Source organism: Candida margitis, assembly GCF_024628925.1.
Source record: "Candida margitis strain CBS 14175 chromosome Unknown scaffold5, whole genome shotgun sequence".
Taxonomy (NCBI): Eukaryota; Fungi; Ascomycota; class Pichiomycetes; order Serinales; family Debaryomycetaceae; genus Lodderomyces; species Lodderomyces margitis.
The window spans coordinates 109,065-135,318 of NW_026261914.1; the positions used below are offsets into that span (position 1 = coordinate 109,065).

Consider the following 26,254-nt stretch of genomic DNA (forward strand, 5'->3'; position numbering starts at 1 on the left):
AATAGCAATTTCCACTCTTTATTTATCTTTGCAATATACATAAAACCTATTTTAGTATAAAGAGCAATGATTTGATTATGTAGACATGAAGAGGCTTTAGTCTATCACTGCCGTACTGATACAACACCATCTAAGTGGTCGTTTCCAGAGGATCATGCTGTTGAAAAAATTGTCCTCCTTTGATAAAGAGTTGATTATTACAGTGCCTTCGCGTTCTTTTTTTTTTTTAACTGAATTATTTTGTATCACTTTTCTTCTTTGCCTTTAAATATATATTTTCCACCTATACATCAAGTTACAAGCATTAATCATGACGACGGAGGTGGGACGAAGAAGGACACTGTCGAGACTTAGCCTGGGAAGTTCTGGTGCTCCTGTTTATAACGACAAATCTCGATCATCACTGTCAAAGAGACCAAATTCAACTACGCATGAAAATAACGGCACATCAGTAAATATGAGCAAAAGACGAAAAGTTGTTGAAAAATCAAAGGAAGACAGCCTAGCGAGCATACTTGTAGACTTTGATCTAGCAACCAACGAACTATACCAGCTTTCCGAGTACAAGTCAATAATTACTTGGGTACCAACAGAATTTTCAAAGAATGCGAACAAGTCAGTGCCAGAATCATTTCGGAGCTTCTGTGAAGAACACAATTATAACTTGAAATGGGACAGTGAAATTGAGAATGACATAGAATTAAAGGCGCTTCCGTTTCGATTTCAGAAAAAGAAGCTTTTGGAGAGAGAAACTTTACTAAATGCAAAGTTTCCTTTCCGTAGGGAAGTTCTTGAAAAATATAAACAAGCTGAGGTCGACATGTTTTCAAAACTTGGCCAGGACACTTCAGTATTGCAATCGACTAAATCAAAAACTAAAATCCACAGCAAATCGAAAGAATCTCGAAAAGATGAGGTGCAAAGAGTACGACCTCAAGTGAAGACTTCAAAGCAAACGAAAGATCGCAAAAGTGTCAGTGATGGTGGTAATGCTGAAGACATTAAACAAAATACAGACAATTGTGAGACCGATAATGATGTTGTTGTTGAGGGTGTTGAGGAAGACGAGGGTGTGCTTAATGGGGCTGAAGTTGTACCACATGCATTCAACAAAAGAATAAAACAGATTTCTCGAAGCCTACCCAACCTTCTTGTAACCCACCCTTCTCATGTACCTGGCTGGGCACCTCAGTCAACGGATAGTGACATGGTACTAAACAAAACCAACGGTGAGAATGCTGTTCCCGACTTCCATCCCGAACCTATAAAGGTAGAACAAACACTAGATGAAGAAAGAGTAGCTCCAAATTTAACCATAAAACTTCGAACCTTTTTGGACAATAATTACAGGACACCAATCATAGACGAACTGAATGCTCCAGATTACAACTTTACAAAACAAGAGTTTGAATTTATAAATGCTCAGCAGATGAACATGTTCAAGAATATCTGGCACAAAATTAATCTTGACAATACCCTAGAATTCAATGCAAATAAAATAGAAAGAAGAAAAGTGATAATACCACCAGTTTCTAATGTCAAGTTGAGTGATCCCTTTAGAAATACATCATCGGTTATTCCCAAAGTGCAAGGCTCCAGTAACGATTCAACCCACCAGGACTATCTTGTGGCACAGGGCATGGCCTTTTCCCGTATTCACCATCAGATGAGAAGGCAGCACATGAATCGTGCTAGAAGAGTTGCTACTATAGTTGATCAGCATTTCAAGAGGAAAAAAGGTGAAAAGGAACGACTTTTGAGGGAACGCGAGCAGAACTTGAAAAAGATGAGTAGAGTTGCTATGCAAGCTGTTAAAAAGAGATGGAACGACGCTTTCAAAGTATACCAGATCATTCAAACTGCAAAAGAAGAGGAACTCAAAAAGGTCAAAGGCCGTGAACATTTAAGTCAAATGTTGCAACACTCGACTCAGCTTCTTGAGGCACAACTAACATCTTCCAAGGAAGCAACTGCCGAGAGTGAGAATATTGTAAGCGAGGGCAACGACCTGAGAATGGATGACTCGGATGATTCCGACAATTTCTCGTCCAGTTCGGATGAAGAAGAGGATGACGATGACGATGAACAAGAGGCGAATGGACTGTCGGGGGCAGCTGATGCTGATATCAATCTATCAGTTGAAGAGTTGAGAAGGAAATACGCCAACATTGAAAGCTCTGTTGAGCCCACTTCCGAGGGTATCACAAATGCTGTGGGCAATGAAGAAGAGCTGCTTGATAGTGAAGAGGAAAGCTTTGACGAGACTCGAGGGCTTGTGTCTCTATATGATGAAAGTTATTTTAATACAGTGCGAAATGGCAAATCTAAGGACCTACTGGCATCTGACGAATATTTAAAGATCGTAAGCGATCTGGATCTTGATAGAAATGAACTTTTGGACTCTGATGAAAGTAGTCCTATTTCTGGGTCCAGCTCAGATGGCGAATCCCAAGACGAATCAGAGGTGGATCAGGAGGATTTGTCTCATTCCGAATCAGAAGTGGAACTGTCAAGCAAAACCTCATTAGCAAACTTGTATGCTGGTAAAAGTACCGAAGTCGAGGATTCAGGTGATGACGATGTTAATAGCTTTAGTGAAAAAAGTGATGACGAGTTGATGCTGTCCGAAGAAGAAGAAAATCTGGTGCCTAATGGTGAAAGTGACAACATGGATCTAGTTTCCAAAGATGACGAGGAAGAAGGCACGGAGTTAATCAACGGGTCAAGAGTGAAGGACGTTAAAGTACCGTCTTTACTTCGTGGAACCCTCAGACCTTATCAAAAACAAGGTCTTAATTGGTTGGCAGGCTTATTCAACAATAACACGAATGGAATTTTGGCAGATGAGATGGGTTTGGGGAAGACCATCCAAACTATTTCACTATTGAGTTATTTGGCTTGCGAGCATCAAATATGGGGACCTCATTTAATTATTGTCCCCACTTCTGTGATGTTGAACTGGGATATGGAATTTAAGAAGTTTGCCCCTGGTTTCAAAATTTTGACATATTATGGTTCACCGCAGCAAAGAGCCCAGAAAAGAAAAGGGTGGAACAAGCCTGACGCGTTTCACGTTTGCATAACTTCCTATCAATTAGTGGTCCAGGATCAGCAAGCATTCAAAAGAAGACGATGGAGATATATGATTTTAGATGAAGCACACAACATTAAAAACTTTAGATCTACAAGATGGAAAGCATTACTTAATTTTAATACTGAAAATAGGTTGCTACTCACAGGTACACCATTGCAAAACAATTTAATCGAGTTATGGTCGTTGTTGTATTTCTTGATGCCTTCTTCAAAGACTAATTTATCGATGCCTGATGGCTTTTCAAACTTGGAGGACTTCCAGCAATGGTTCGGTAAGCCTGTTGACAAAATTTTAGAACAAACCACGTTGGGCAGTAATTCCGACTTGATTGACGAGAATGAAAAAACGACACTGCGTATGGATGAGGAGACAAAAAATACCGTGTCCAGATTACATCAAGTTTTGCGACCATATATACTAAGGAGGTTAAAGAAGGATGTGGAAAAGCAAATGCCAGGGAAATTTGAACACATTTTGTACTGTCGGCTTTCAAAAAGGCAAAGATATTTGTATGACGACTTTATGTCCCGTGCAAAAACGAAAGAAACATTGGCGTCGGGCAACTTCTTGTCTATTATTAATTGCTTGATGCAATTGAGAAAAGTTTGTAACCATCCGGACTTGTTTGAGGTTAGACCAATAGTGACGTCTTTCTCCATGCCTAGTTCGGTCTCGTCTTCTTTCCAATACATAAATGATTTGGTCAAACGCTTATCTATGAACTCAAATGACGTGGTTGATTTTGATGTTCTCAATTTGAACATTACCAGCAACGGCAACTTGGACCACTTCATATCAGAGTCAACATTACGTCTACAGTCACTGGGCCAGTTCCAGAAACAGGTTACTCAGCTTGAGAAGATGATAAGTGGCGGTAAGAACACCTTTACAGATTTTGTTGGCTGTTTCCAGAATTTAAAGAGTCAGGAGCAGGCTGAACTCAAGGATAAGCTCCAACATATTCTGTACCTCAACACACTAAGATGTGAAAAGAAATCAATATATGGTGACTCCTTATTACGTTTCTTGACAATTAAGGGGGCCGAAAATACAAACTCGCTACTTGATAAATACAGCTTGTCAGTCGCTGAGAGAGCCAATGCAATGTCAGACGAGATAGAAAAATATTCCATAGTAACTCCTGCTGCCGTGGCATTGGACATGAAAGATCAGCTCATTCCCAAGAGAATCCAATACAAGGTCAAGCCAGAAATCGAGAGTGGTAAAATCACAAATCCTTTCCACCAGTCACAAGTGAAGTTGTCAATCGCGTTCCCTGACAAAACGTTGTTGCAATATGATTGCGGTAAGCTTCAAAGATTGGCCCAGTTGTTGAGGACATTAACTGCCGAAGGGCATCGTGCTTTGATTTTTACACAAATGACTAAAGTTCTTGATATTTTGGAGCAATTTTTAAATATACATGGTTACCGGTACATGAGGTTAGACGGTGCCACAAAAATTGAGGATAGACAATTATTGACCGAGAAGTTTAATAGAGATCCCAAGATTCCTGTCTTTATATTATCAACAAGGTCTGGGGGGTTGGGTATTAATTTGACAGGGGCAGATACTGTCATCTTTTACGACTCGGACTGGAACCCAGCCATGGACAAACAATGTCAAGATCGATGCCATCGTATTGGGCAAGTTAGGGATGTTCATATTTATAGATTTGTGTCCGAATCAACCATAGAGTCAAACATTATCAAAAAAGCCAACCAGAAACGGCAATTGGATAATGTTGTTATTCAAGAGGGTGAGTTCACTACTGATTACCTTGGTAAATTTTCGGTTCGTGATTTGGTCAATGATCCAAACATCTCGCAAAGTACCAAGGAGATTGCCGATAGAACTATTGACTTTTCTGGTGACATGAAAATGACGAAAGCATTTGCGCAAGCTGAAGACGAAGAGGATAGAGTGGCTGCCGGTGCAGCTTTGAAGGAAGTTGCTGTAGACGATGAGGACTTTACTGATGAAAACAAGCCCCAATCAAATGGTTCAAATGGTCCAACCAGTTCAGCATCGATGATAAAAGGATCGGATGCGGATGATGACATGCCCATTGATGTTGACTACGAGGAAGGAGTGGGTCACATTGACGAGTACATGTTGCGGTTCATTTCCGACGGATACTATTAACTTTAAGGAATGTATATAATATGACGATAGTTGTAGTAATATTCACGATTTGATGTACATAACGCGCAATGACAACCCTTATCATGCATTGCGCATTGTTTGTTGACGCGATAGGACGGATGGAAGACATTCTCGCCAACCATTTGGCTGTTGAGCGGTCTTTTGTGCGGTATTAAAATTAATGCCGCTATGAATCTCCCAGTGTGGTTACATCATCCCCTCCCCCCACAAAATTTTTTTGACTCATTGTATTCGAAGCGTTGCGCATCCCGAGTTAAAAAAAATCAAAAAAATAGAAGAATAAAAACAAAGAATGAGATAATCTATTGCAGTGAGAAGTCAAAAATTATGTTACTAAAGCCTCTTTAAGTTTGACTCAACAAAAAATGCGACGGCTCCAATATCGGTTTCATCCATTCATTTATTTCTGCCTACACGTAACGTCTTTTCTTTTCTTCTTCCCTTTTCTTTCTAGAAATTTTGCAGTAAAGTTTAATCTTTGTCCCACGGTAATCGAAGTCTCTCCCCTCCAAACTTTTATATTTGGGGTCATTCCCTAATCATTTAACTTCACTTTACATTTCCCTTACAGCTTTAGCAGGTTCACCAAATTCTTTCTATGCCAATAATATGCCACGAGCGGACCAAGACAACTACGCTGATGCTGGATCAGAGCTAAATGTATCCTTGACGCCCTCAAGTACAGCAACCTCATCTTCAAAAATAACACTGAATCGAATAGCAGTGAATGGTGGTACACATGACAAACAACAAACTGCTGATAGAGACTATAGTTCAGATGCAAATGGTGACAAGTGCAATGGCCCTGCACGTTTAACAGTACGACAGTTTTTAAAGAAAGAACTAGTTGATGATTTCCATCCCAGCTACTTTGTTTCCTTCTTAGGGTGTGGAATAACAGGTAACATCTTCTACGCCTTCCCTTATGGTGCCCGCTGGCTAGAGGTTTGTGGAATCATATTTTTTTGCATCACCATATTCTTCTTTCTTGTCACCAGTGTCATGTGTGTTTTGAGTTGCTGGTTCCACCCTCTGCGAATGGCGCTCTACATTCATGATTATAGTCATTCCCTATATTTCGCAGTATATTCAATGGGCTTCAGCACAATTATCAATGGTATTAATCTTCTAACACATGGGAGATATCCCATTTTCCTATGGGTGCTATGGTGGATCGGAGTGGTTCTTGCAGTCATGAACACCGCAGTCATATTCTTCTTTTCATTCTTGTCAAAGTTTAGTGCACACAAAATCGCCGATATCAATGCTAGCATATTCATGCCAGTAGTCTGTTGTTGTGTTGTCTCCTCGCCGGGTCATCTTATAGCTCCTGAGTTGGAAACTCGCAATCAAAAGATTATTACCGAAGTCACTGCATTGATGTTGTTTTTCATTTCACTAATGCTTTTCCACGGAGTTGGTGCCATTTTCATGGTTAGATTGATTCTTTGCAAGATTCCAAGCACGCCGCAGATTTTTACGCAGTTTTTACCGATTGGGTTTGTTGGTCAAAGCAGTTACAGCATGATGTTATTTGGTAACAACATGTACGATTTCATCCCAGACGACGCTTTAGCTAAAGCGTTTTTGGTTCCGTCTGCTTTAGGGGCTTATCTTTTATTAGCAGGCGGTTACATATACTTATTCATCGCCATAGCGTCATGCATGTCTAAAAGTTCTCCATTTGCCAAAAACCATGACCCCGATTGGACAACAAAAAGGTTTGGCTTGATCAAATGGAACAAAGGCTGGTGGACTATGACATTCCCGGTGGGTACTATGTCACTTGCAAATAATGAAATATCCAAGGGTGTGGCGGGCTACGACTTTTTGTTCTTCAAAGTCATGAGCGCTATAATAGGTGCTTCACTATTTATTATCTGCATTATAAACTTAATTGGATTGGCCAACTGCATATGGAAAAGGTTTTACAGAGCATTCTTTATCAAAGAGAATATAACGGATATTGTGAGGCAGAAAGTATAGGGCATATAGACACAACCTGCAATTTATTTTGATTGATGCTGTGTAGATTTAAGTTCTCTGGGGGGGCACTCTGAATTGGTTCTGGTATGTAACTGTTTTTTTTTGCCATGCTACACGCTCAATTGTGTTGAACAAAAATTGTGTCGTTCTCGATAACAACCAACCTTGAAGCAACCGTATCAAGGCACCATGTCATCAGGAATTCAATCGTTATTAAAGACAGAAAAAGAAGCAGCTGAGATTGTTAACGAGGCAAGAAAGTACAGAACCGGTAGATTGAAAACTGCAAAGCAAGACGCTCAGCAAGAAATTGAAAACTACAAAAAGCAAAAGGAAGAGGAATTACAAAAGTTTGAAAAGGACCATGAAGGCATAAATGATCAGATCAATAAAGAAGCTGAAGCTGAAATTGAAAAGGAACTCAAGAGTTTGAAAGAGCAGTTTGAGAAAAAGAAGTCGGATGTTGTAAAATTGTTAGTCGAAGCCACAATTTCGCCAAATCCTCAGGTGCACATTAATGCAAACACGTAAAGGCATTAAATGGGAGGTTTTATAGCTACAAGATGAATTACACATCAATATGTCAGAAATAAAAATAGAAACAATTGTAGTATTCATTTTCAAGCGCCACCTTTAGCCAAAGTTTTGAAAGACTTCAACTTGGCCCAAAGACGTGCGTCATAACCAGCTATATTCAAATTTTCTATAAATCGCCATGCTCGTTTGTCGTCCATGATTGGGTAGTCAATTGGTGGAGGAATAGCTGTTGCCACGCCGAGCATCCGTAAAAGTGGCTTGTCCAGCACAATGGACTTGGCATTGCATAGTCCTGTTAACCCTTCTTCACCTCCAAATTTGCCATATCCTGATTTCTTCACACCGCCAAATGGTAATTGGGCCACGTAGTATGTAGCAAAATCATTGATGGCGACATTACCACTGTCTAGTCTGTCCGCTATATGACTCAACTGGATGAAGTCATTACCGAATATGGAATTACCCAATCCATACTCAGTACTATTTGCTAACTCGATGGCATTGTCAACGTCCTTTGCCTTGATCATGGTTAATATAGGGCCAAAAACTTCTTCGTTGAAAATTCTCATCTTTGGATCGACATCAATCAACATCGTAGGTTCAAAGTAGTGACCTTGAGGGTAGTTAGGGTGTTGGTAAGGCTTACCTCCATAAACCAATTTGGCTCCTTTTGAAACTGCATCCTCAATCAAATCTTTGAAGTACTGAAAGCGGTTGTCTGAAACCATGGCACCCATATCAATCTCATCTAACTGGTCTATATCTGATCCTACTCTAAAGCTCTTTATGCGCTCGGAGAGAATTTTTATCAACTCGTCATAAGCTTTTGGTAGGCAAATCACTCTTTCAATACCAATACAGTTTTGTCCAGCGCTTTGGAAGGTTCCTCTCAAAATGATCGAAGATAACGCCTTCAAGTCTTTGACATCGTCCAATACAATAAATGAGTCCTTTCCACCAAGCTCAACTACACACGGAGTCAATTGCTTAGCAGCATTGGTAACAACATGATGGGCTATTTGCTTGGACCCAATGAACGTGATATGGTCAAGACCTGGGTGCGAAGTGAAATAATCTGCATCTTGAGGAAAACAGTAGCATAATTGAACCAAGTTCTCGTCCAAATCCAATGACTTTAAAACAGAACGACACATTTGAACAAACCAGGTGCTTGACCAAACCACATTTTCCGAGCATTTCACAACAATAGCATTTCCGGTAAAAATTGCCGCAATTAAGGGACCCATCAAGTTATGGAACGGGTAGTTCCACGAAATTATGGCCGAAACGACTCCCAATGGTTCATACCTCACCTCTGCATTTTTCATAAACCCCAAAAGGAAATTTGAAGGACCTGGTCTTTGACTAGGTCTGAGAACCTTGGCACCATGTGCAACGATCCAATTGATTTTTTCCAAAGTGACCATTATTTCCCCCATAGAGGCATCCAATTTTGTCTTTCCCGAGTCTCTGCATGCAACTCGGGCCACATTTTCTTGATTCTCCAAAATGAATCTGGCCAAGGTTTTCAAAAATTTTCTTCTGATTGTGAATGAGCTATTTTTCCATTCCTTTTGGGCTTTCTTTGCCTTGGCAATCATTTCATCCATCTCGGCTCTAGACGTGGCATTGAAAATTCCCAAATCTTGGCCGGTAGCAGGACAGTAGCACCGTATTTTGGTAGTGTCGTTGCCAACTACAAGGCTCGGCTTAGGATATAACCTTTTGCCCTTCCAATGTCGTCTGGCTTCGTCAGGGATTGGAAATGTCACCTTAATTGGCGACTCAATCTTGTTGTATGAATTTGGCGATGAAGTCACATATTTACAATAGACGTAATACAAAGCCGGTAGGATGACAAATATAAAGAACGTCGTTGATATTTGATACTGCCACTGCCATTGCTGAAATGCAAAGTCTATGGCAATCATGGGTCCAGTTGTGTGTTGTTAAAGAGGGTCTTTGAAATGTCAACACTGAAATATTTTCGGTCAACGTTTATTAAAATTTCGCGACCAAAAAACGAAACAGTAAAGTCCATTTGATTCAGGTTGCTATACTATAAATAGAAAGAAAGCACTGTATATACTAAGCGGGGTATCAATGCTTGTTTAATCCGCATCTTCTGCCTCCCCATCGCTATGTCCATCTACATTGCGCAAAGCTTCTTGCAATAATGCAGTCTCTTCAGGACTCAACCCTGCTTCAATACCTCGCGTATTCTCTTGTACTATTGCTCCGAGCAAATTTTGATCAACATAATCAATCAACGAATCACATATCCTCTTGGAGCCACCATGTATATTCAATTCCTGAGAATTTTCTTCTTTAGGAGGCAATGCATCAAACTCAAATAGATCGTCTCGACCCCATATTGATTTAGGTAGTTTTGCCATTATTTTGTTTTCCCCGGAAAGAATAGCAAATCTAATGAGGTTGAACGGGACTTCGTTTGATAATTCGTCAGTATTTCTTGCCCCAAAGCTGAGCAATCCAAAAAGTGAGCTAGCGTAAGAGGTCGAGTTTGGTTTGTGCTTTGTTTTGAAGAGCTTTTCCAAGCTTGAACCTAAGAAGCCAAGGTGACTCTGCCATAAAAGTTTTGCCCTCACCAAGTATGTCTCTGCACTTACAGCAACTTCATGGGTGACTTTAAAGTCTGACTCTTTTACGCCTGGGACACTTGAAAGGGCCACATCGGTGAGTAGTTTGTATGCAACGTAAGGATACGCCTCATATGCTTTTTGTATTTCCTTCTCAGCATCATCCACTCTGTTTAGCAGCAAGTATGCAAGAACAGTTGAGAATGCAATACCCGGTGTATACCACCTGGTGTAGCAAGTAACTAAAGGCGATTCTGCCAATTGGATCAAATATCCAAACTCTTCACTCATAATGCAGTAAAAGTCAATGAAATAACGCACTCCCATGGGGTCATCTGCTGGTGATAAGCTCAATAAGAACTTGCAATACGTTAATGCTGTCTCGAAAAGAGATCTCTCGCCCAAGGAAACGATATATCTAAACAAATTCAAGTGAAATTGACGATTGGAAAAAAATTCATAGGGAAGCCTGACCAATCCGTTCTCGGCTGAAGACACCAATTCATGAAACTTTTTGTGGAAGCTTCGGTCAAATGTAAACAATGCCCTCTCTATTAATGCATTGGAAGTGGCTTTGTTGTCACCCTGTCTTAGTAATACCATTGCCACTTGTAATAATGTTTCCTGATGGTAAGGATTCTGTTGCAATAAATGCATGAGAGACTCTGGATCTGGTGTAAGTACAGTTGATGCATAAAACCTGGTATTTGCTACCCTATTTTTTGTATCATTGACCTTGTTAAACCTGAAATACCTCACACCCAAGTTTCTTTCTTTAGATACCTTTGTACGTAAATCGGAGTCATCAACATCACTTTCCTTATATCTGAGCAATTCAAAAACTTCATCTTCGCCCAATTCTTCCATGGATACACTTTTCAATTGCGTAGGTAGCCAATCATCCCTTATTTTAGATAAAAGTAACTTGCGTGATGTGCCTGGGATGCTCCTGCGATCTTTGCCACCCCAATTCCGGATCATTTTGCCTAATTTCTTAAACTGCTGTAGCAATTCTGGTGATATCGCTAATGATGTGGTTGAATTTGCATCCTCGATCAATTCGGTTGATAACGAATTACCAAACAAATTCTTGTATTCTTGGTCCTGATCTAAATTTTTAAATGATTTGATAGATAGTAAAGGGAGGGACCGCTTCAATCTTTCCGTGGTGAAATTTTTAAAGTTGGAGTCATAAACCACGCAGGGTTCCAAGGTAGAATCATATTCCTCTTCAAAATCATACGACTCTAAAGTTGTCTTTGGAGAAGGCTTTGCGACTTGCTCCTTGCGTTTTACTTCGGCAAGGATCTTGTCAATGTCCTCCTCCTCGTCATCTTCAGTCTCTTGTGCAGGTGTCGATGACCTTGATTTGTTCTTGGCTTTTTTCTTCTTTTTCGACTTCCTCTTGCTGGTTGGTGGAGTACTTGACTCAATGCGCTTAGTGGTATCAGCCGGTTTGGAATCATTTTGTGTTTCTACCTCGTCTTCATCGTCATTGTCCAGCACTTCATCGTTGCCATCAAGAAATGCAAAAGCGTTAAACTTGGGCGGATTGATTGCAGGTTGGTCATCATCCTCTGAAACAGATTTATCTGCAACATCCTCTTCAGGAGATACATCAATATCTAGTCTCTTTAACTCATCTTCAAGACTCTTTCCACCAAGCTTCCTAAGTGCTCGTGAACTCATTTTTCCTGAAAAGTGTAAGTAACAAGCCCACAATGGTCTTTTTTTTAATTTTGTTTTTTCTCTCTTTTTTTCTTTGCTTGGCTTGGATTTGTTTAATTATGTAATCAAAATTTCTGATACACACACATACACAAGCAAATGTGGTTGCAAAAGTATATCAAAATAAATAGCCACTTCATACTCAAGCATATACAACTTCCTCACCATGACTACACGTGGCATACAACCAAAAGGTTCCCAAACATTGCCTCTTTACTTAACAAAGGAGCATAAGGCTTACCTTACTGAAAGACCTGACTTGTTGACTATCAGCCCCAAAAAACAAGCACGAATATCACCAACAAATAAATCAACTCCGTTAAATTACAAATTGAATGAATCAAGATCACCATTGCCAATATTCAATCCGCCATCATCAACATCATCGTCCACAGTGGATAACATTACTCCTGAAGCTAAAACTAGATTCTCGCCAGAGATTGATCGTTCTTCAGAGGATCTAATCAGAAGAGTGGAAGAGATTATCCAAACAGAAACCACTTATATCTCACACTGTAGTAACTTGGTGATCCAATATTTGACGAATCTACAACATTTCCAAACAGAACTCCCAGCTGCAGTTCATATTACGAAAGAATGTGTATTTGCACTCGTTGATATTCACAACCAGTTATTGAAGGAGATGATTAGTATTAGAAACCAAAATCAGAGCATAGTTGATATGTGCAACAGTATTGCTCAAAGTATAGCCAAGTCTGGGATTTCAGTTTTTTGGTACAGTTTGTATTGCACGCATTACGATCAGTTGATTCCTTTTGAACTCTTTGTGGGAATTAGTAACAAATCATTGAATCAAGAAAACGGTACACCACTGATGAAGTCATTTTTCTTGGGCATAAAGAACTTTTTGGAAAGCCAGCAAGTTACAATTAAACGAAAAGACTTGTCGTTTATGTCCTTATGCCAAAGACCGGTGGATAGAATTGTCAAGTATAAGCTCTTTGTTAAGGGAATGATGAATACATTTGTTGAACTCGGAGCAGATACAACGATTTTGGTAAAAGCGTTTGAGCTAATTTCGCAGCAATTGGCTAAAATAGATGAATCAAGAATTTACATGAATGAAAACAGACAATTGAACTCGTTGGTTGACTTTGCTGGGCCCCAAACTAATCCTTTGTACCAGAGATTGAATCTCGAAGCTAACTTCTTTGGTAACCCTGTGGCAATCGGGTTTGCTTCAGTAATCTCTCTCAAAAACTCAAAGCCAGAAATGATACACTCTCCAATAATACTTTACAAGGCACATCTTGTCATTCTTGAATACAATCCGGTGATTACCAGACATTCGTCAAAAAAGTACAAACCAAAGTTTATCATACCTTTACTGAACATATCAATCTTTAAGGAGTTCAAGAACGGTTTGTTGGTCAATCTAACTACCGCTATCAAGTTGCAATTTAGAGCTTCGTCAAACCAGTACCAAATGGTTTTGTGTTTTTTGTCACTGACGGAGTACGAGTTTTGGAAAATAAAATTGGATCTTTTGATCAATGTCACCCATCAAGGTTCAAGTGACTACAAGCTGGAGGTGAGCCATCTATTTTACTTTATTCCTAAAAACATAACTGCGTGTTGGAAAGATCAATACAATGAATCAGAGAAATATTTGAATCATGTGGACTCGCAGCAAACTTTTCGAGTAAAATTTCGTGTTGACTTGTGTCTCAAGAACAAAGTTTGCTTAAAGGTTCAAGAGTTGCCGCCTGGACCAAAGTATACGCTTAAAACATGGATCATTGACGTCTTCAACAATGAACGGCACTTTAAACATATTGCTAGTAAGGAGATTCCGTTTCATACTTGTAACAGAACAGAAACGACAGATGGATAATCTTAGATCTGAATGAAAAAACCGTTACAAATCATAACCTCTGGGGGACCACCCCTCTCTTTGCTCTTTATAATTGGGATCAATTGTAGAACTTGTCAGCCTAAACTTGACGAGAAGCGTTTGTAAAAGGCAATACAGTGTATCAAAAAGGTAATCATTAACATGCATTAAAAAACATTATACAACTAATTTCCAGTGTTGCCAGCACCAATGCTATCATTGTGAGAAGCAATTCCATTATCCACATCAGCATTATGTTTATCACTTCCCTTTTCCAAAATAATCTTGATCACTTCGTCCGCGTTACTCGTCTTGAAGTTGTTGTTCAAGTCTTGTTTCGAAGCTTCATCCAAGATACCATCGACACCACCTTGTCTGTTGATAAATACTTTAAATACCGAGACTATGTCAATGAGGGGAATGGTAGTGTCGCCTTTCTTGTACTTTTCATACAATGAGAAGTCATCAACAAAGATTACGAAATCATTGTCAACTCCTTTATAAAAAAGCTTATGTGGTTGGTTTGTCATTTTGTTTATTCTTATTTATCCTTTGATAGTGTAGTTGAATGACATTTAGTAAATGCAACAGAGGAATTGATTTGGATATTTATAGTCTTGAAAGAAAGGGCAAACTTTAAATCGTAGTGTGAGCATTAAATAAAAAATAGCAAACATAGCATTTAAAGAGTGCAAAAAAACACAAAAATGTTAAACCCCCCATTACATCATAACACCGTATACACACATACCATTGACACACAATGTTGGGACCAATTGCTAGAATACAAAAACAACTATATAGTCAATTTACAGATTGTGAAACATTATACCAAACCAAACGAAACGTCATAGGATCTAGACTTTGTCCTTCAAGTCTATTCACTCGGTCACTCTTTTATTTGTGTTGTGCTACGCGATTGGGCTGCCCACTTTTTGTCTACTTTTCGATTGCTATCCAAGACTCAAATTGTTTTGTTTGTGGTAGATTACATCGGACCAGAGTGGTCATTCACAAGCACAGAGACACAACAACCTTCTCCCCCCTTCCCTTGGAAAACAGTTCCACCAACTTCTTCATCGTTCTTTGTAGCTAAATGCAGAGTTTAACTACGCCATGCCCTTGAGTAAATGGTAACAGCAAGTAATTTCATTGCTAGAGCCAACAAAAGGGATAGGATGTGTTACTTCAAAGTCTCAACTTTCACGAAATAATATTCTGCTACGGTGTCGTTGAAACACAGTTAGGATCCAAGGCTGACAAGCTTGCATCTAATCTTTTATGGCTGATTAAGGTCACGTGACGTATGCCTTTAACTCAAACAGTGAACTGACGATTTTACGAGCCAGTTGAGCTTCTCTGTATCCTCTTGGATCCATCTACAGTACGCTACAATATAGGCATTCTATTTAACTAATTGACTGGTTGTACCAGTTCCAATTTAAGCCATCTTCTAAAAATAATTTTCTCATTTTTCTTCATCTTCCGATTTGTCCATTCAGTTGATGACTCCGCGCATTTCTTCACAACAGATCAGACAAAGCTTCCTATATCTGTTACAAATCACTTACTTCGGATTCGGACTATGTCAATATGGTCGCTGATGCTTTAAAGTCATTTTCTACCAATGTCGGATCGCACATAAAGGATGCTTATAAAAGCACGGAGTCGGAGGTGACTCACTTCTCCCACACCTTCAAAGATAAAGTCACATTTTACCATAGAGATTATGATCAGGACGACGAACTTATAAAAAATTACAACCATGAAATTAAACAAGCAAGACATGGCCTAGGCCATCTTGTTTCTCAAATCAACCAATTCTACAAAAGGTTGGTACCTCATATGATGTCACTTAACATCAAGATTGTCCGCGACTTCCAATTGCTAATTGGACCCGATTCGTTGCAGTTCAAAGACATTGAAAAGTATTATCACGAGTTTGATCTATTCCAGGCAGAGCAAGAGGTGCCACATGTTCATCCTAAGGAGAAGCAGTTTTCAATAGACGGTGTGAATGAGGAGTTGTTTCAATACTTGCAGTCCACCTCTGCTCTCAAACACAACTTGGAAAACGAGTGCCTTGATTTTCTAGACTCAACAGTTCCCAAAGTCCAATCAATGAGAAAAAGGTTAAAAGAAACGTTGAAGTTGATCAAGAGGAGAGACCGCAAACGCGATGATCAAGATAGGCTCGAAAGAAAGATTGCCAAATTAAACCAAAAGAAGCCACCTTTAACTGACAAAGACGAAGCTCATTTGACAAAACTTCAACGTGAATTTGAAGAAGTGGATATCGAATTTAAAATATTGAATGATAAAGCAACAACAATTTTGCCTCATATTATGTCATTTTTGGACGAGTTTATTGAATCGATTACCCAACTACTCATATTGAAACAAGACAGCATATACGGGAGGATATTGGAGAATTTCAAATATTTTGCCACATTCTATGGCTTGATTTATGAAGAAGTACCGACTTATGAAGCAATTTTAGGCCAATGGGAACTGGATATCACGTCAACCAGGCTGCAGATTGAGTCATTCATTACGATATTACAAAATTCTAAAACTGACTTGTTGAATGTCGAAATTGATGATGAGGACAAGTCTCTGAAAACATACAAATTTTACCACAAATTGTCAAACAAAATATTTGATAAGTCCCATACAGTAAAGCCGAGGGACATGTCTGCGGGCATGTTTAATGACACTACTGAAGCTGACCCCCTTGTATCATTTGAAAAGTACAACAACCCACAAGCTAACCAATCGGAGACGTACCATCCTAGAAAGATATTGGGTATAGATGATGTTGTTGTTGAGAAAGCTGTTAACTTTCAACCTGAGTTACCGCCAAGACCGACACTTGCGTCGTTCAAGTCTATGCAACAAAGTACACAAGTCCCTAACCGGGTATATTTCTCACAAAGCGCAAACAATTCCATGGAGTCATTGTCCTTGGATAGTGATGATGAGACAGTCATGTCTGATGCCTCGCTGGTTAGCTCTGCGCCTTCTCATTCATTATCAGGGTACACAAGCGGCGACATTTCAGTCGATAAAGAATTGAAAAGAATCTACAGCATGTCCAAGAATGAGATTAAAGTGGCACCTGTGCTTTCCAAATTCAACAATATTGTGCCCAATGTGGAAATTCCTAAATCTCAGACTATAACCGACGCTTATAAACTTGCATTACTCGATCATTTTTACCTGAGATTGGACACTTTAAAACGAACTACAAAAATTGCTAAATACGATTTTACAGGAGCTGAAGTTGGAGATTTATCTTTTAAAAAGGGCGACAATATCGAAGTAGTATTTGATTTACAAAACGTTGACTATCAGCAAAACAATTTGAACTGGTTAGTCGGCGTGATACCACAAGATGACGGTTATAGACTTGGATTTGTGCCTAATAATTATGTTTAATCAAAACCATTATCTAGCAATTTAAACATTGATGTAAGAACCCTGTCAGGGTCAACTCGTAACCCATTATGGAACAAATCGTTTGTAATGTATTGACGTAAATTACAAGAAGGCAAGTATTGTTGCTTAACCTGTCGTGTCAATTCAAAATCAACATATTGGTCAGCATAATAAGTAGTAGCGACAATAGGTACATCTTTCCAAGTAATAGTCTGCAACTTGTCGATATTGTACAAAGTACTCCAATTTTCAAACTCGTGCAATGCATAAGCTAAAGATTTAAATTGTCTAAGTTCAGCATAATCATCAAACATGCTCTTGTACACCATCTCGCCAGTAAAGTAAATTTCATCAGTATTGAATTGAAACTTTTCATTTCCTGAAATGTATCTCAACCTATCAGCACTCCAATTACTCTTCATTTTGCCACTACAATAAATTGCTTCTTGGAATAGAGCATAAATGACATTAGTGTCAAACGACATGGCATTTTGCACCAGCGTCAATGTGTACACCGTGGGATGGTTAAACATTTTCAAGTCCTGCCAAAAGTTGGTCACTATGGTATGCACTTGATCGGTTCCGCCAAACCCTCCAAAACTGAGTCCCAATTGTTGGAAGCGCTCAACGGATAAATGGCCGCCATCGGGTAAAGTTACGTTATTTGACTTTAAGTACTGGCATATCTCAACCACACGAGCAACGTCTTGTGGATATTTGCGGTAATAGTGGACGTTTCTCTCCTTTGTCCGTTTATAGGTTTGTGTGTATACCGAATCAACATCGAATCCAATGGGTGGTACACCACCAGTAATAAACACCTGTTTCAAAGATTCAGGATAAAGCGACAAATAAGTAAAGCTACAAAATCCCCCATAAGATTGACCCAACGTAGACCATTTTGCGTCACCTATTAAATGCTTGCGAATGGTTTCGGCATCTCTAACAATTGAATCAGCCCGAAACTGTAAAATCGCTTCCAATTGGTCCTCGACTGCGGTTGTCGATAAATTTTGACTCAAAGTCCTGTAGTCAATCGGTGTGCTGCCTCCAGTTCCTCTTTGGTCCATCCATACAATTTGATACCCCTCATCTAACAACACTTTGGTGATGCCGGAATAACTAGTGGGGACGGTACATCCAAACCCCGGCCCTCCTTGTAAGTAAAGCAATAAGTTCGGTGCCTCTGGTAAGACTACCCCCTTGAACCCATCTAATTCAGCATGTTTAGCTCGATCATATTTCTGGGAAATGGTAATGACAACTTGGATCTCTCTTTCTTGTGAATTGGCATCCAATGGTAAGTTGTATGCTATCCTTTGGTTGAGGACTTTGTTCAGTTGAAAGTAGTCTAGGATTTTATAAGACATTTTGGTGGTAAAGAGGGAAGCAGAGTAAATACTTTTGTCGAAACGAAGTGAAAAATTTCGGAGATTTGGTGCCGTATGAGTGTGAGTTCCGCGTCACACGCAAATAAAATAAAAATAGAACAAAGTTTTGCGCTTTGAAAGAGTCTACGACAACAATTCTGAATTCGAATATATATTTTACAAGAACTAGATAAATACCCCTTAATACATACCACCAGTCCTTTGTTTCCTCAATGCGTTTTGTTGTTTTTCAGTCTCTGAATCCCACAAGATGAAATCATCCAAAGCATTTCCACCTGGAACCATTGGTAAAACAGGAACCTTTTTTTCTACCATCACCTCCAACAATACAGGTTCTTGACAATCCAAAAACTCTTTAACACCCAGTTTCATTTCTTCTTGAGTTGAAATTCTGATACCTTTTACACCCATTGCTTCTGCCAACTTCATGAAATCTGGGTTAGCTTGATGAGTGTGGGAGTATCTATGTTCGTAGAATAATGATTGCCATTGAGTGACCATACCTTGTTCCTCGTTGTTTAAAACACAAACTTTAATTGGTGCACCGGCTTGTACAGCAGATGACAATTCGGTCAAGGTCATATTGAATGATGCATCACCGTCAATGTCAATAACAATGGCATCTGGTTTTGCAACTTGGGCACCAATAGCAGCAGGTAAACCGTAACCCATAGTTCCCAACCCACCGGAAGTAATCATGGTCCTAGGCTTGGTCCAGGTCCAGTGTTGTGCGGCCCACATTTGATGTTGACCAACACCAGTGGTAACATAGACATCCTTACCATAATTCAGTGATTGATGGGAAATTTCCTTAATCAAGGTTTGAGGTTTGATTTTGGAACCTGGGGTTTCTAATTGGTATGCGTATGGATACTTTTCCTTCCATTCATCAATTTTTTTAAACCATTCTGGTCTTGACTCAACTTGGTTAACAAGAGGGATGAATTTGCGCAAGTTGGCAGTAACATCACCTTCAACTGCTTCAGTGGCTTCAACAACTTTGTTGATGTTTTTTGGTGAAATTTCAAAATGCAAGATACCACCTCTGTTTTCAGCTGCGGCTAATTTGGCTTCAGGAGCAAATTTTGCAATGTTACCAGTGACTCTGTCATCAAACCTAGCACCAAGAGCAATGATACAATCAGCATTCTGCATGGCAGTGTTTGCAGCCGCTGAACCGTGCATACCCAAAAAATCCAATGACTTTGGATCTCTTTGATCGAATGCACCCAAACCTTGTATAGTAGTGGTAACAGGGATATTTGCCTTGTCAGCCAACTCCTTCAACAACTTTGGTCCATCTTCATGATTCAAGATACCACCGCCGCAGTAAATGATTGGTTTCTTGGCTTTGTTCAAGATGTCAGCCGATCTCTTTATAGCTTCAGTGGTGAATTCGGAAACCGCTTTTCTAGTAATTGTACTCAAAGCATTTGATGGTAATGTGGTGTTTATAGGTATAGATTCCCTCAAGATGGATGCCGTGACATCCTTTGGTAAATCAACCAAGACTGGACCTGGTCTTCCAGTAGTGGCAATTTCAAAGGCTTCGTTTATTCTTCTTGGCAATTCAGCTACATTTTTAACCATAACGTTCCATTTGGTACATGATCTCGAGATACCAATGACATCAGCTTCTTGGAATGCATCGGTACCAATAGCGGTGGTTGGCACTTGACCAGTAAATACAATCAATGGAACACCATCCATCAAGGCATCAGCCATAGGAGTAACAACATTGGTTGCACCTGGACCAGAGGTGACCAAAACAATACCTGGTTTCCCACTGGCTCTAGCATAACCTTCTGCCATATGACCTGCACCTTGTTCGTGTCTTGGCAAAACAAACTTGAATTTTTCTGAATTGTAAATAGCATCAAAGACTGGTAAAATAGCACCACCTGCGTATCCAAACACAGTGTCAACGTTGTGTCTCATCATCATTTCATGAAAGATCTCACCACCAGTCAATCCAATAAAGGAATCATCCATGGCTTGCTCACTACGACGTTGTGGCTGCTGCCTCAAAGAGGTCTTTTGTTGTGGCGGTGATGATGATTCAACATCAGATATGTTGAAAGCAGGTGATGGTTGTGGTCTTGAAGCGACTTGAGCTGCATTATGGTGATTTATCTTTGAGATTGATCTCGTTTGAGACTTTACCGCAAGATATAGATTCTGTGTTGTTCTTTTGCTACAACACCTTGATAAGTGACGTGAAAGCATGTTCTTTTGTAGAAGTAGTAACCAAAAAGGCGTGGTGGTTGTAGTGGAAGAAGAATGTTGTTGTGGAGATGAAGGAAATGGTGTATGAAAATTGTGACTAATTTTATAAAGCTTAAAAAAAAAAAAAAGTGAAAAATTTCATTCACACAAAAGGAACAACGGAAGAAAAAAATTATATATATATTGACTCCAGAGAGAAGGAAAAAAAAGCCGATACAAAATAACAAACCGATGAAAAAAAACTGGGGGAAATGAATTCAGTATTGACTCACTCATTGTGACTAATCTCTTGACAAAGTAAGTGGTTCAGACATGCTACTCTCTTTTTGGCCTTTAGGACATTTGATTCATTGTATTATATATGACACAGAAGGTGTGAAAAGAAAAAATGAAATTATAATTTTGTATATCCAAGCCGTGCTTATATGCAGAATAGGCGTCGGTCCTGAACCGCAAAACAAATGGACAACCGGAAACTGTTCGATTGTGCTACCATTTGGCACTTGATCAATTTCCTGCATATCAGTGAAGGAGCCCATCAATCTGATCTTAGGTACTTTTGTAAACCACTATTGAAAACTACTATCTACATTTGAAAAGTTAGTCTCTAAATTAATTAGTTTATAAAATATTTTATTTACTTCGTAGACTTTTGTTCATCGGGGTGGAAAGACTTTACTTCATGACTATCATCATGATGATCATCGTCTGATTCTGTTTGTTGTTGTTGTTGTTGTTGTTGTTGTTGTAGATGTTGCTGTTGTAGATGGTGTTGATGTTTGGTCATTTTCTCCTCTTCTGATGTGCTTGTTGATGAATCAGCTACGCCTTCAATCACTTGTTGGTGCTTTTCCTCGTCTCTTTGCTCCAGGCTAGTATCTTGGTTGGTATCTTGGTTGGTATCGTGTTCACCATTAAATCCCGAAAAGAATTCTCTTCTGACTTCTACATAATCATAAGCAAACTCGCCAATTTGATCTTCATCAACACCCATTTCCTCAGCCTCGTAGGATAAACGCAAGTGAAGTCCCGGTATATGGTCAATGACAAAGCAAAGAATGGCAGTAACCACGGCTGAGTACGCCAAGGTAGCCAATATGTAAGCAATTTGAATATACAACTGTTTCCAATTGTGGTCAATCCAACCTCCCTCATGATCAGTTACATTGTCATATCCAATGACTGTTTTTGAGCCAAGCAATGCGTTGAAGAGAAGTCCAATCACTCCTGCTACTCCGTGCTCTGCCCACACATCAAGTGAATCATCAACATGGCACAAGTACTTAAGTTGAGTTGACAAGTTACAAACAACACCAGCAACAATCCCCAAAATAACACTTGCCCACAACGGTATCATTCCTGAGCTAGGCGTAGCTGCAACTAAACCGGAAATACATCCTGAGCAAACAGCAACCATGGAAAACTTCCCCTCAATCCTTAAATCGAGTAGACACCAGCTGATGGCTCCAAAAGCTGCACATAGATGTGTATTTAACATGGAGTATGGCACTTTTATACTTGCATTCCCGCAACTGAATCCATTGAAAAATAACCAACCAACGTACAACAAAATGGTTCCCATAAATACGGTTGAGATATTGTGAGGGCGGTAGTTGATCATGAGGGTCTCGTTTCTCTTTCCGAGGAAGGCGGAGTAAACAAAAGCCGATGCACCACTAAGAATCTCGACAGGCCCACCTCCAGCATAATCAAGGACTCCTGATTTGTAGTTCATGGCCCAGCCACCACCCCAGATCCAATAAACCACAGGACAGTAAACAACAGTTGCCCAGCAAAACAAGAATACCATTGCTGGTAAGAATCTTCCTCTCTCTCCGATACATCCTCCCGCAAGAATGGCCAATGTCACAAGCAAAAATTGTAGCTGAAACATAGCATATGCAATTTGAGGGTAGTCCAGGTCAGAAGCTGAAGCGCCTAGCAAGTTCTTGAATCCAAAGAAATGTAAATCTCCAATGAATGAATTTGATGAAGTGTCGCTGAATGCTAGTGAGTAGCCCCAAAAGTACCACTGGAAAATACCAACAAAACTCGACATAAAAACGATCCAGATCATAGATAAGGCGTTTTTTCTTCGTGATAATCCGGAATAAAGAAATGCCAACCCGGGAATCATAATCCAAATCAACGAGGCAGATATGGTGAATAGCAATACGTCAGATTGGTTGTATTCTTGGTTTTCTGTGAATAGCCTCCTCCGCGATATATGTTGTATTATTTGTTCCTTCATTGTGGATATGATGTAGTTGTAATTTGAATAAGTTGGTGTAAGATAAGGATATTGTAGTTACAGGTGGATCTAAAGTGAATAGTAGTGGTAGTGGTGGTGGTGAATGAAAGAAAAAGAAGTGTAATATATAAACGTTAGGTTTCTTTTGGAAGTAAAATGTGAAAAAAAAATAACTTAAAAGGTTGATATCTGGTTAACCTTTTTATTGATAAATATTTCAAGTTATCGTCGTTGTTTTAAAAAACAGCAGATGCTTTTCAATTTATGACTCTCTCAAATTCTCTTCTCTCTCATTTAGACTTGTGTAAAATTTTTGTGTCTTGCCATCTCTCTGTATCAATTTTGTGACTGTTTTACCAAAGAGAAGTAAGTTACGCCTCTACAAAATCGTCCACGTTTTGTGAATAGAGTATCTAAGGTAGGATCTAACCTTACCATTCTTTGGGGTTTCTATCCTCCTAGTAGGGAGAGTAAAATGGTAACACATTGATGGGCGACTGGTACTTTCAATGGCGAACCGAAAAGGATCTCTTTTTCTTTTTTCTCTTTTTTTTTTCTTAATTTGTTTTTCTTTTTGCAACCTGACCCAAGTTGTAAAAGTAAAAAAGTCAATGCCATATAAACACTATACCACCTTACTCCACCTTTTTTCATGCATGACCTATTGTTCTTACTATCCTCCTTTGGATTCACTGCTCTCTTTGCTCCTCCCTCTTGTGATCTCTCCATCGCTAACTACACTGCAATTAAATGGATCCCTTTTTTCATAAACTACAAGCCTCGTTTTAAAGAAAAAAAAAGAAATTTAATGTCAAAATTTTTGTTATGTAATTTATTATGTAAGAGCTACTGATAAAGCAATCGTACCAATAATATTGCAGCATTTTTAGTTATCATATGCAGGATTTTTCTGTTGAAATAATTGCAAACTCAAAAATCTTTTATCAATCAAATCAGAATGCACCTCTATATCTGCTGCGTAATCGAATATATATATATAGATAAAGTTCCTTTTGCTTTGAGATCACCGGGAGCATTCACGTGCAAAACACACCCTCTCTCTGTTGGAATATTCTCACAGCATAACTTTACCTTAACCAGTAATGGTTGAATTGCACTGTCTCCTATAGTAAGGTTCAACTTCGCTCTCTTCCGTAGTACTTAACTAATCGTCCACAAAGGGATTAAACCTCTTCACAAGGCGGTTTACAAAAAAATGGCGTTTCAAATCGCACTTTCATTTTATGTACCTTCCGAGATTTTCCGTTTTTAGGAAAAAAAAATATTTTTAGCATCTGCGGCTTTATTCTTTACCGTTTTTCGTTTTCTGTGTAACATTCTTAGTTCGTATGTGTTTTGCAACATTTTCTCTCAACATGTATGGAAATAGCGCAAAGACATAGGCTTCGCCTTTTGCAAGGGTCAAATGGTATGTAGGGAAGTAGTGTGAGAATCTTGAAATTGCTATAAATACAGGATAAATCATCTCTTTCAAATTTTGGTACGAATGTGGGTATAAAAAACTAAACAGAGCAATACAAATGAGCGTTATTCATCAGTTTGAACCCCACTTTATTGTAGTTAGAATCAATTGAATTGACTTGTTTTAGAGACGTCGTTGCTCTTAAAATATGGTTTATTGTTTCGAATGTCAGAACATCAGTCTGACATCTTGTTTCAAGTTGCACTTCGCAAATGTACTTGTCAAAATCAATGGCATTAACTATCTTTGAAAAGTGTTGTCGCGAACACTCAAAGATGGCCATTTTGATTAGTGTCAAACGGGTATTGAATTGAACAGCATTGCCTAAATCATTTTCCATCTTATTAAGATAATCAACAACTTTTTCATCATACACGGGTTGACGGTTTAAAATAGCAACAGCTCTGCCACTATTTTCCATAACAAAGTTGGAAGAACTTTCAACCATTAAAGCAGCAACTCTCCACAACACATGAATTTACCAATGTGATGGATTTTGGAGCCAAATCTTCTCCGAGATAAGAGTAACATGCCAAACCCTACTGAGACTGACCAAAGTTGTAGGACCAAAAATGAGCCTGGATCTGCCCCAACTTCTTTAATTTTTCAGGATCGGTTGAACTGTAAATGATATACTTAGAAACGGTAAAGTGTGGATAAGTAATCCGGTGATTCGAGTCAGGTTTGGTTTTAGAGTAAAGAACAGGTAAGTAGCGTTCAAACCCTGCATCTTCATCGACGGCTAAACTAACATTCCCTTTACCACCGGGGGTCTTACCTCCATCCAATTTAGTTTTTTGAGCTTGTGATACAAGCAATTGCACTTTCTTCTTCTCAAGTGCATTCTGGTCATGAATGTATTTTTCATGCTTATCCTCCAAACTAGCTACCCCTGTAGAAAATTCTTGTATCTGATTTAAAATCTTTGTACGTTCAGCCTCAAGTTGATCGGTGCCATTAATAGTGCTGCTAGTTACATTCTCAGGTTGATTTCCAACAGATTCCAGTTTTTCTTGGTCAACAGCTTTTCTTCATTAATGGATACATCTTGCAAGCCATCCTGAAATTGTTTCTCGGTGACATCCTTTTGTGGAATTACTTGGGGTAGTTTGGCAGTGAGTGCAGCAATCTGGGCACTAAGTTTATTCATCTCGGCAGCATTTTTTGCGTTTATTTGAGCTTGTTTCGCTTCCTTTTCAATTTGATATGCTTGTTTCGCTTGTTGAACGATTCTCAAATCATCAATTGCCCGCTTCAAATCGATAATAATTTGGTCCATGTCATTATTGCTCTTTCATCAACCTTTAGTCATCTTTTCACTTTTTGTGGCTGGGGTGGTTGAAAATTAATTCTGTGATTAGCACTTTGAGTGGCAATATATGGAAGCAATCTAATGCCTTATTAATCGACTCATTTGTTAGTTATGATATGATTAGATAAAGACATGAATATAATCGTCGTCTATTGCATATAAAATGAAAGGGCTTCTTTTGGAAAAG

The 26,254-nt window shown here is 39.1% G+C and overlaps 10 protein-coding genes across 10 annotated transcripts; 4 read left to right on the forward strand and 6 right to left on the reverse strand. All coding sequences in view use genetic code 12, as the record gives it.

The window, feature by feature from the left end:
- Positions 1-310: 310 nt before the first annotated feature.
- On the forward strand, positions 311-5,239 carry SWR1 (chromatin-remodeling protein; the record flags this gene model as incomplete). Its single annotated transcript, XM_051817574.1, has 1 exon — positions 311-5,239. One exon carries the CDS (start codon positions 311-313, stop codon positions 5,237-5,239), a length of 4,929 nt encoding a protein of 1,642 aa, XP_051669149.1.
- Positions 5,240-5,869: 630 nt separating this feature from the next.
- Positions 5,870-7,777, forward strand: CANMA_005216 (uncharacterized protein; the record flags this gene model as incomplete). Its single annotated transcript, XM_051817575.1, has 3 exons — positions 5,870-6,205; positions 6,497-7,121; positions 7,446-7,777. The coding sequence occupies 3 exons, from the start codon at positions 5,870-5,872 to the stop codon at positions 7,775-7,777; spliced, it is 1,293 nt and encodes a 430-aa protein (XP_051669150.1).
- An 89-nt stretch (positions 7,778-7,866) lies between these two features.
- Positions 7,867-9,714, reverse strand: MSC7 (meiotic recombination directing protein; the record flags this gene model as incomplete). Its single annotated transcript, XM_051817576.1, has 1 exon — positions 7,867-9,714. One exon carries the CDS (start codon positions 9,712-9,714, stop codon positions 7,867-7,869), a length of 1,848 nt encoding a protein of 615 aa, XP_051669151.1.
- A 180-nt stretch (positions 9,715-9,894) lies between these two features.
- On the reverse strand, positions 9,895-12,072 carry CANMA_005218 (uncharacterized protein; the record flags this gene model as incomplete). The annotated part of the gene is made up of 1 exon (XM_051817577.1): positions 9,895-12,072. The coding sequence occupies one exon, from the start codon at positions 12,070-12,072 to the stop codon at positions 9,895-9,897; it is 2,178 nt and encodes a 725-aa protein (XP_051669152.1).
- Positions 12,073-12,277: 205 nt separating this feature from the next.
- CANMA_005219 (uncharacterized protein) lies at positions 12,278-13,966 on the forward strand (the record flags this gene model as incomplete). Its single annotated transcript, XM_051817578.1, has 1 exon — positions 12,278-13,966. One exon carries the CDS (start codon positions 12,278-12,280, stop codon positions 13,964-13,966), a length of 1,689 nt encoding a protein of 562 aa, XP_051669153.1.
- Positions 13,967-14,151: 185 nt separating this feature from the next.
- Positions 14,152-14,496, reverse strand: CANMA_005220 (uncharacterized protein; the record flags this gene model as incomplete). The annotated part of the gene is made up of 1 exon (XM_051817579.1): positions 14,152-14,496. The coding sequence occupies one exon, from the start codon at positions 14,494-14,496 to the stop codon at positions 14,152-14,154; it is 345 nt and encodes a 114-aa protein (XP_051669154.1).
- A 1,063-nt stretch (positions 14,497-15,559) lies between these two features.
- On the forward strand, positions 15,560-17,391 carry CANMA_005221 (uncharacterized protein; the record flags this gene model as incomplete). Its single annotated transcript, XM_051817581.1, has 2 exons — positions 15,560-17,308; positions 17,374-17,391. 2 exons carry the CDS (start codon positions 15,560-15,562, stop codon positions 17,389-17,391), a joined length of 1,767 nt encoding a protein of 588 aa, XP_051669155.1.
- Positions 17,392-17,400: 9 nt separating this feature from the next.
- Positions 17,401-21,021, reverse strand: CANMA_005222 (uncharacterized protein; the record flags this gene model as incomplete). The annotated part of the gene is made up of 2 exons (XM_051817582.1): positions 17,401-18,755; positions 18,987-21,021. 2 exons carry the CDS (start codon positions 21,019-21,021, stop codon positions 17,401-17,403), a joined length of 3,390 nt encoding a protein of 1,129 aa, XP_051669156.1.
- A 637-nt stretch (positions 21,022-21,658) lies between these two features.
- On the reverse strand, positions 21,659-23,272 carry MEP1 (ammonium permease; the record flags this gene model as incomplete). The annotated part of the gene is made up of 1 exon (XM_051817583.1): positions 21,659-23,272. One exon carries the CDS (start codon positions 23,270-23,272, stop codon positions 21,659-21,661), a length of 1,614 nt encoding a protein of 537 aa, XP_051669157.1.
- Positions 23,273-24,795: 1,523 nt separating this feature from the next.
- CANMA_005224 (uncharacterized protein) lies at positions 24,796-26,034 on the reverse strand (the record flags this gene model as incomplete). Its single annotated transcript, XM_051817584.1, has 3 exons — positions 24,796-25,216; positions 25,299-25,666; positions 25,801-26,034. The coding sequence occupies 3 exons, from the start codon at positions 26,032-26,034 to the stop codon at positions 24,796-24,798; spliced, it is 1,023 nt and encodes a 340-aa protein (XP_051669158.1).
- Positions 26,035-26,254: the final 220 nt, after the last annotated feature.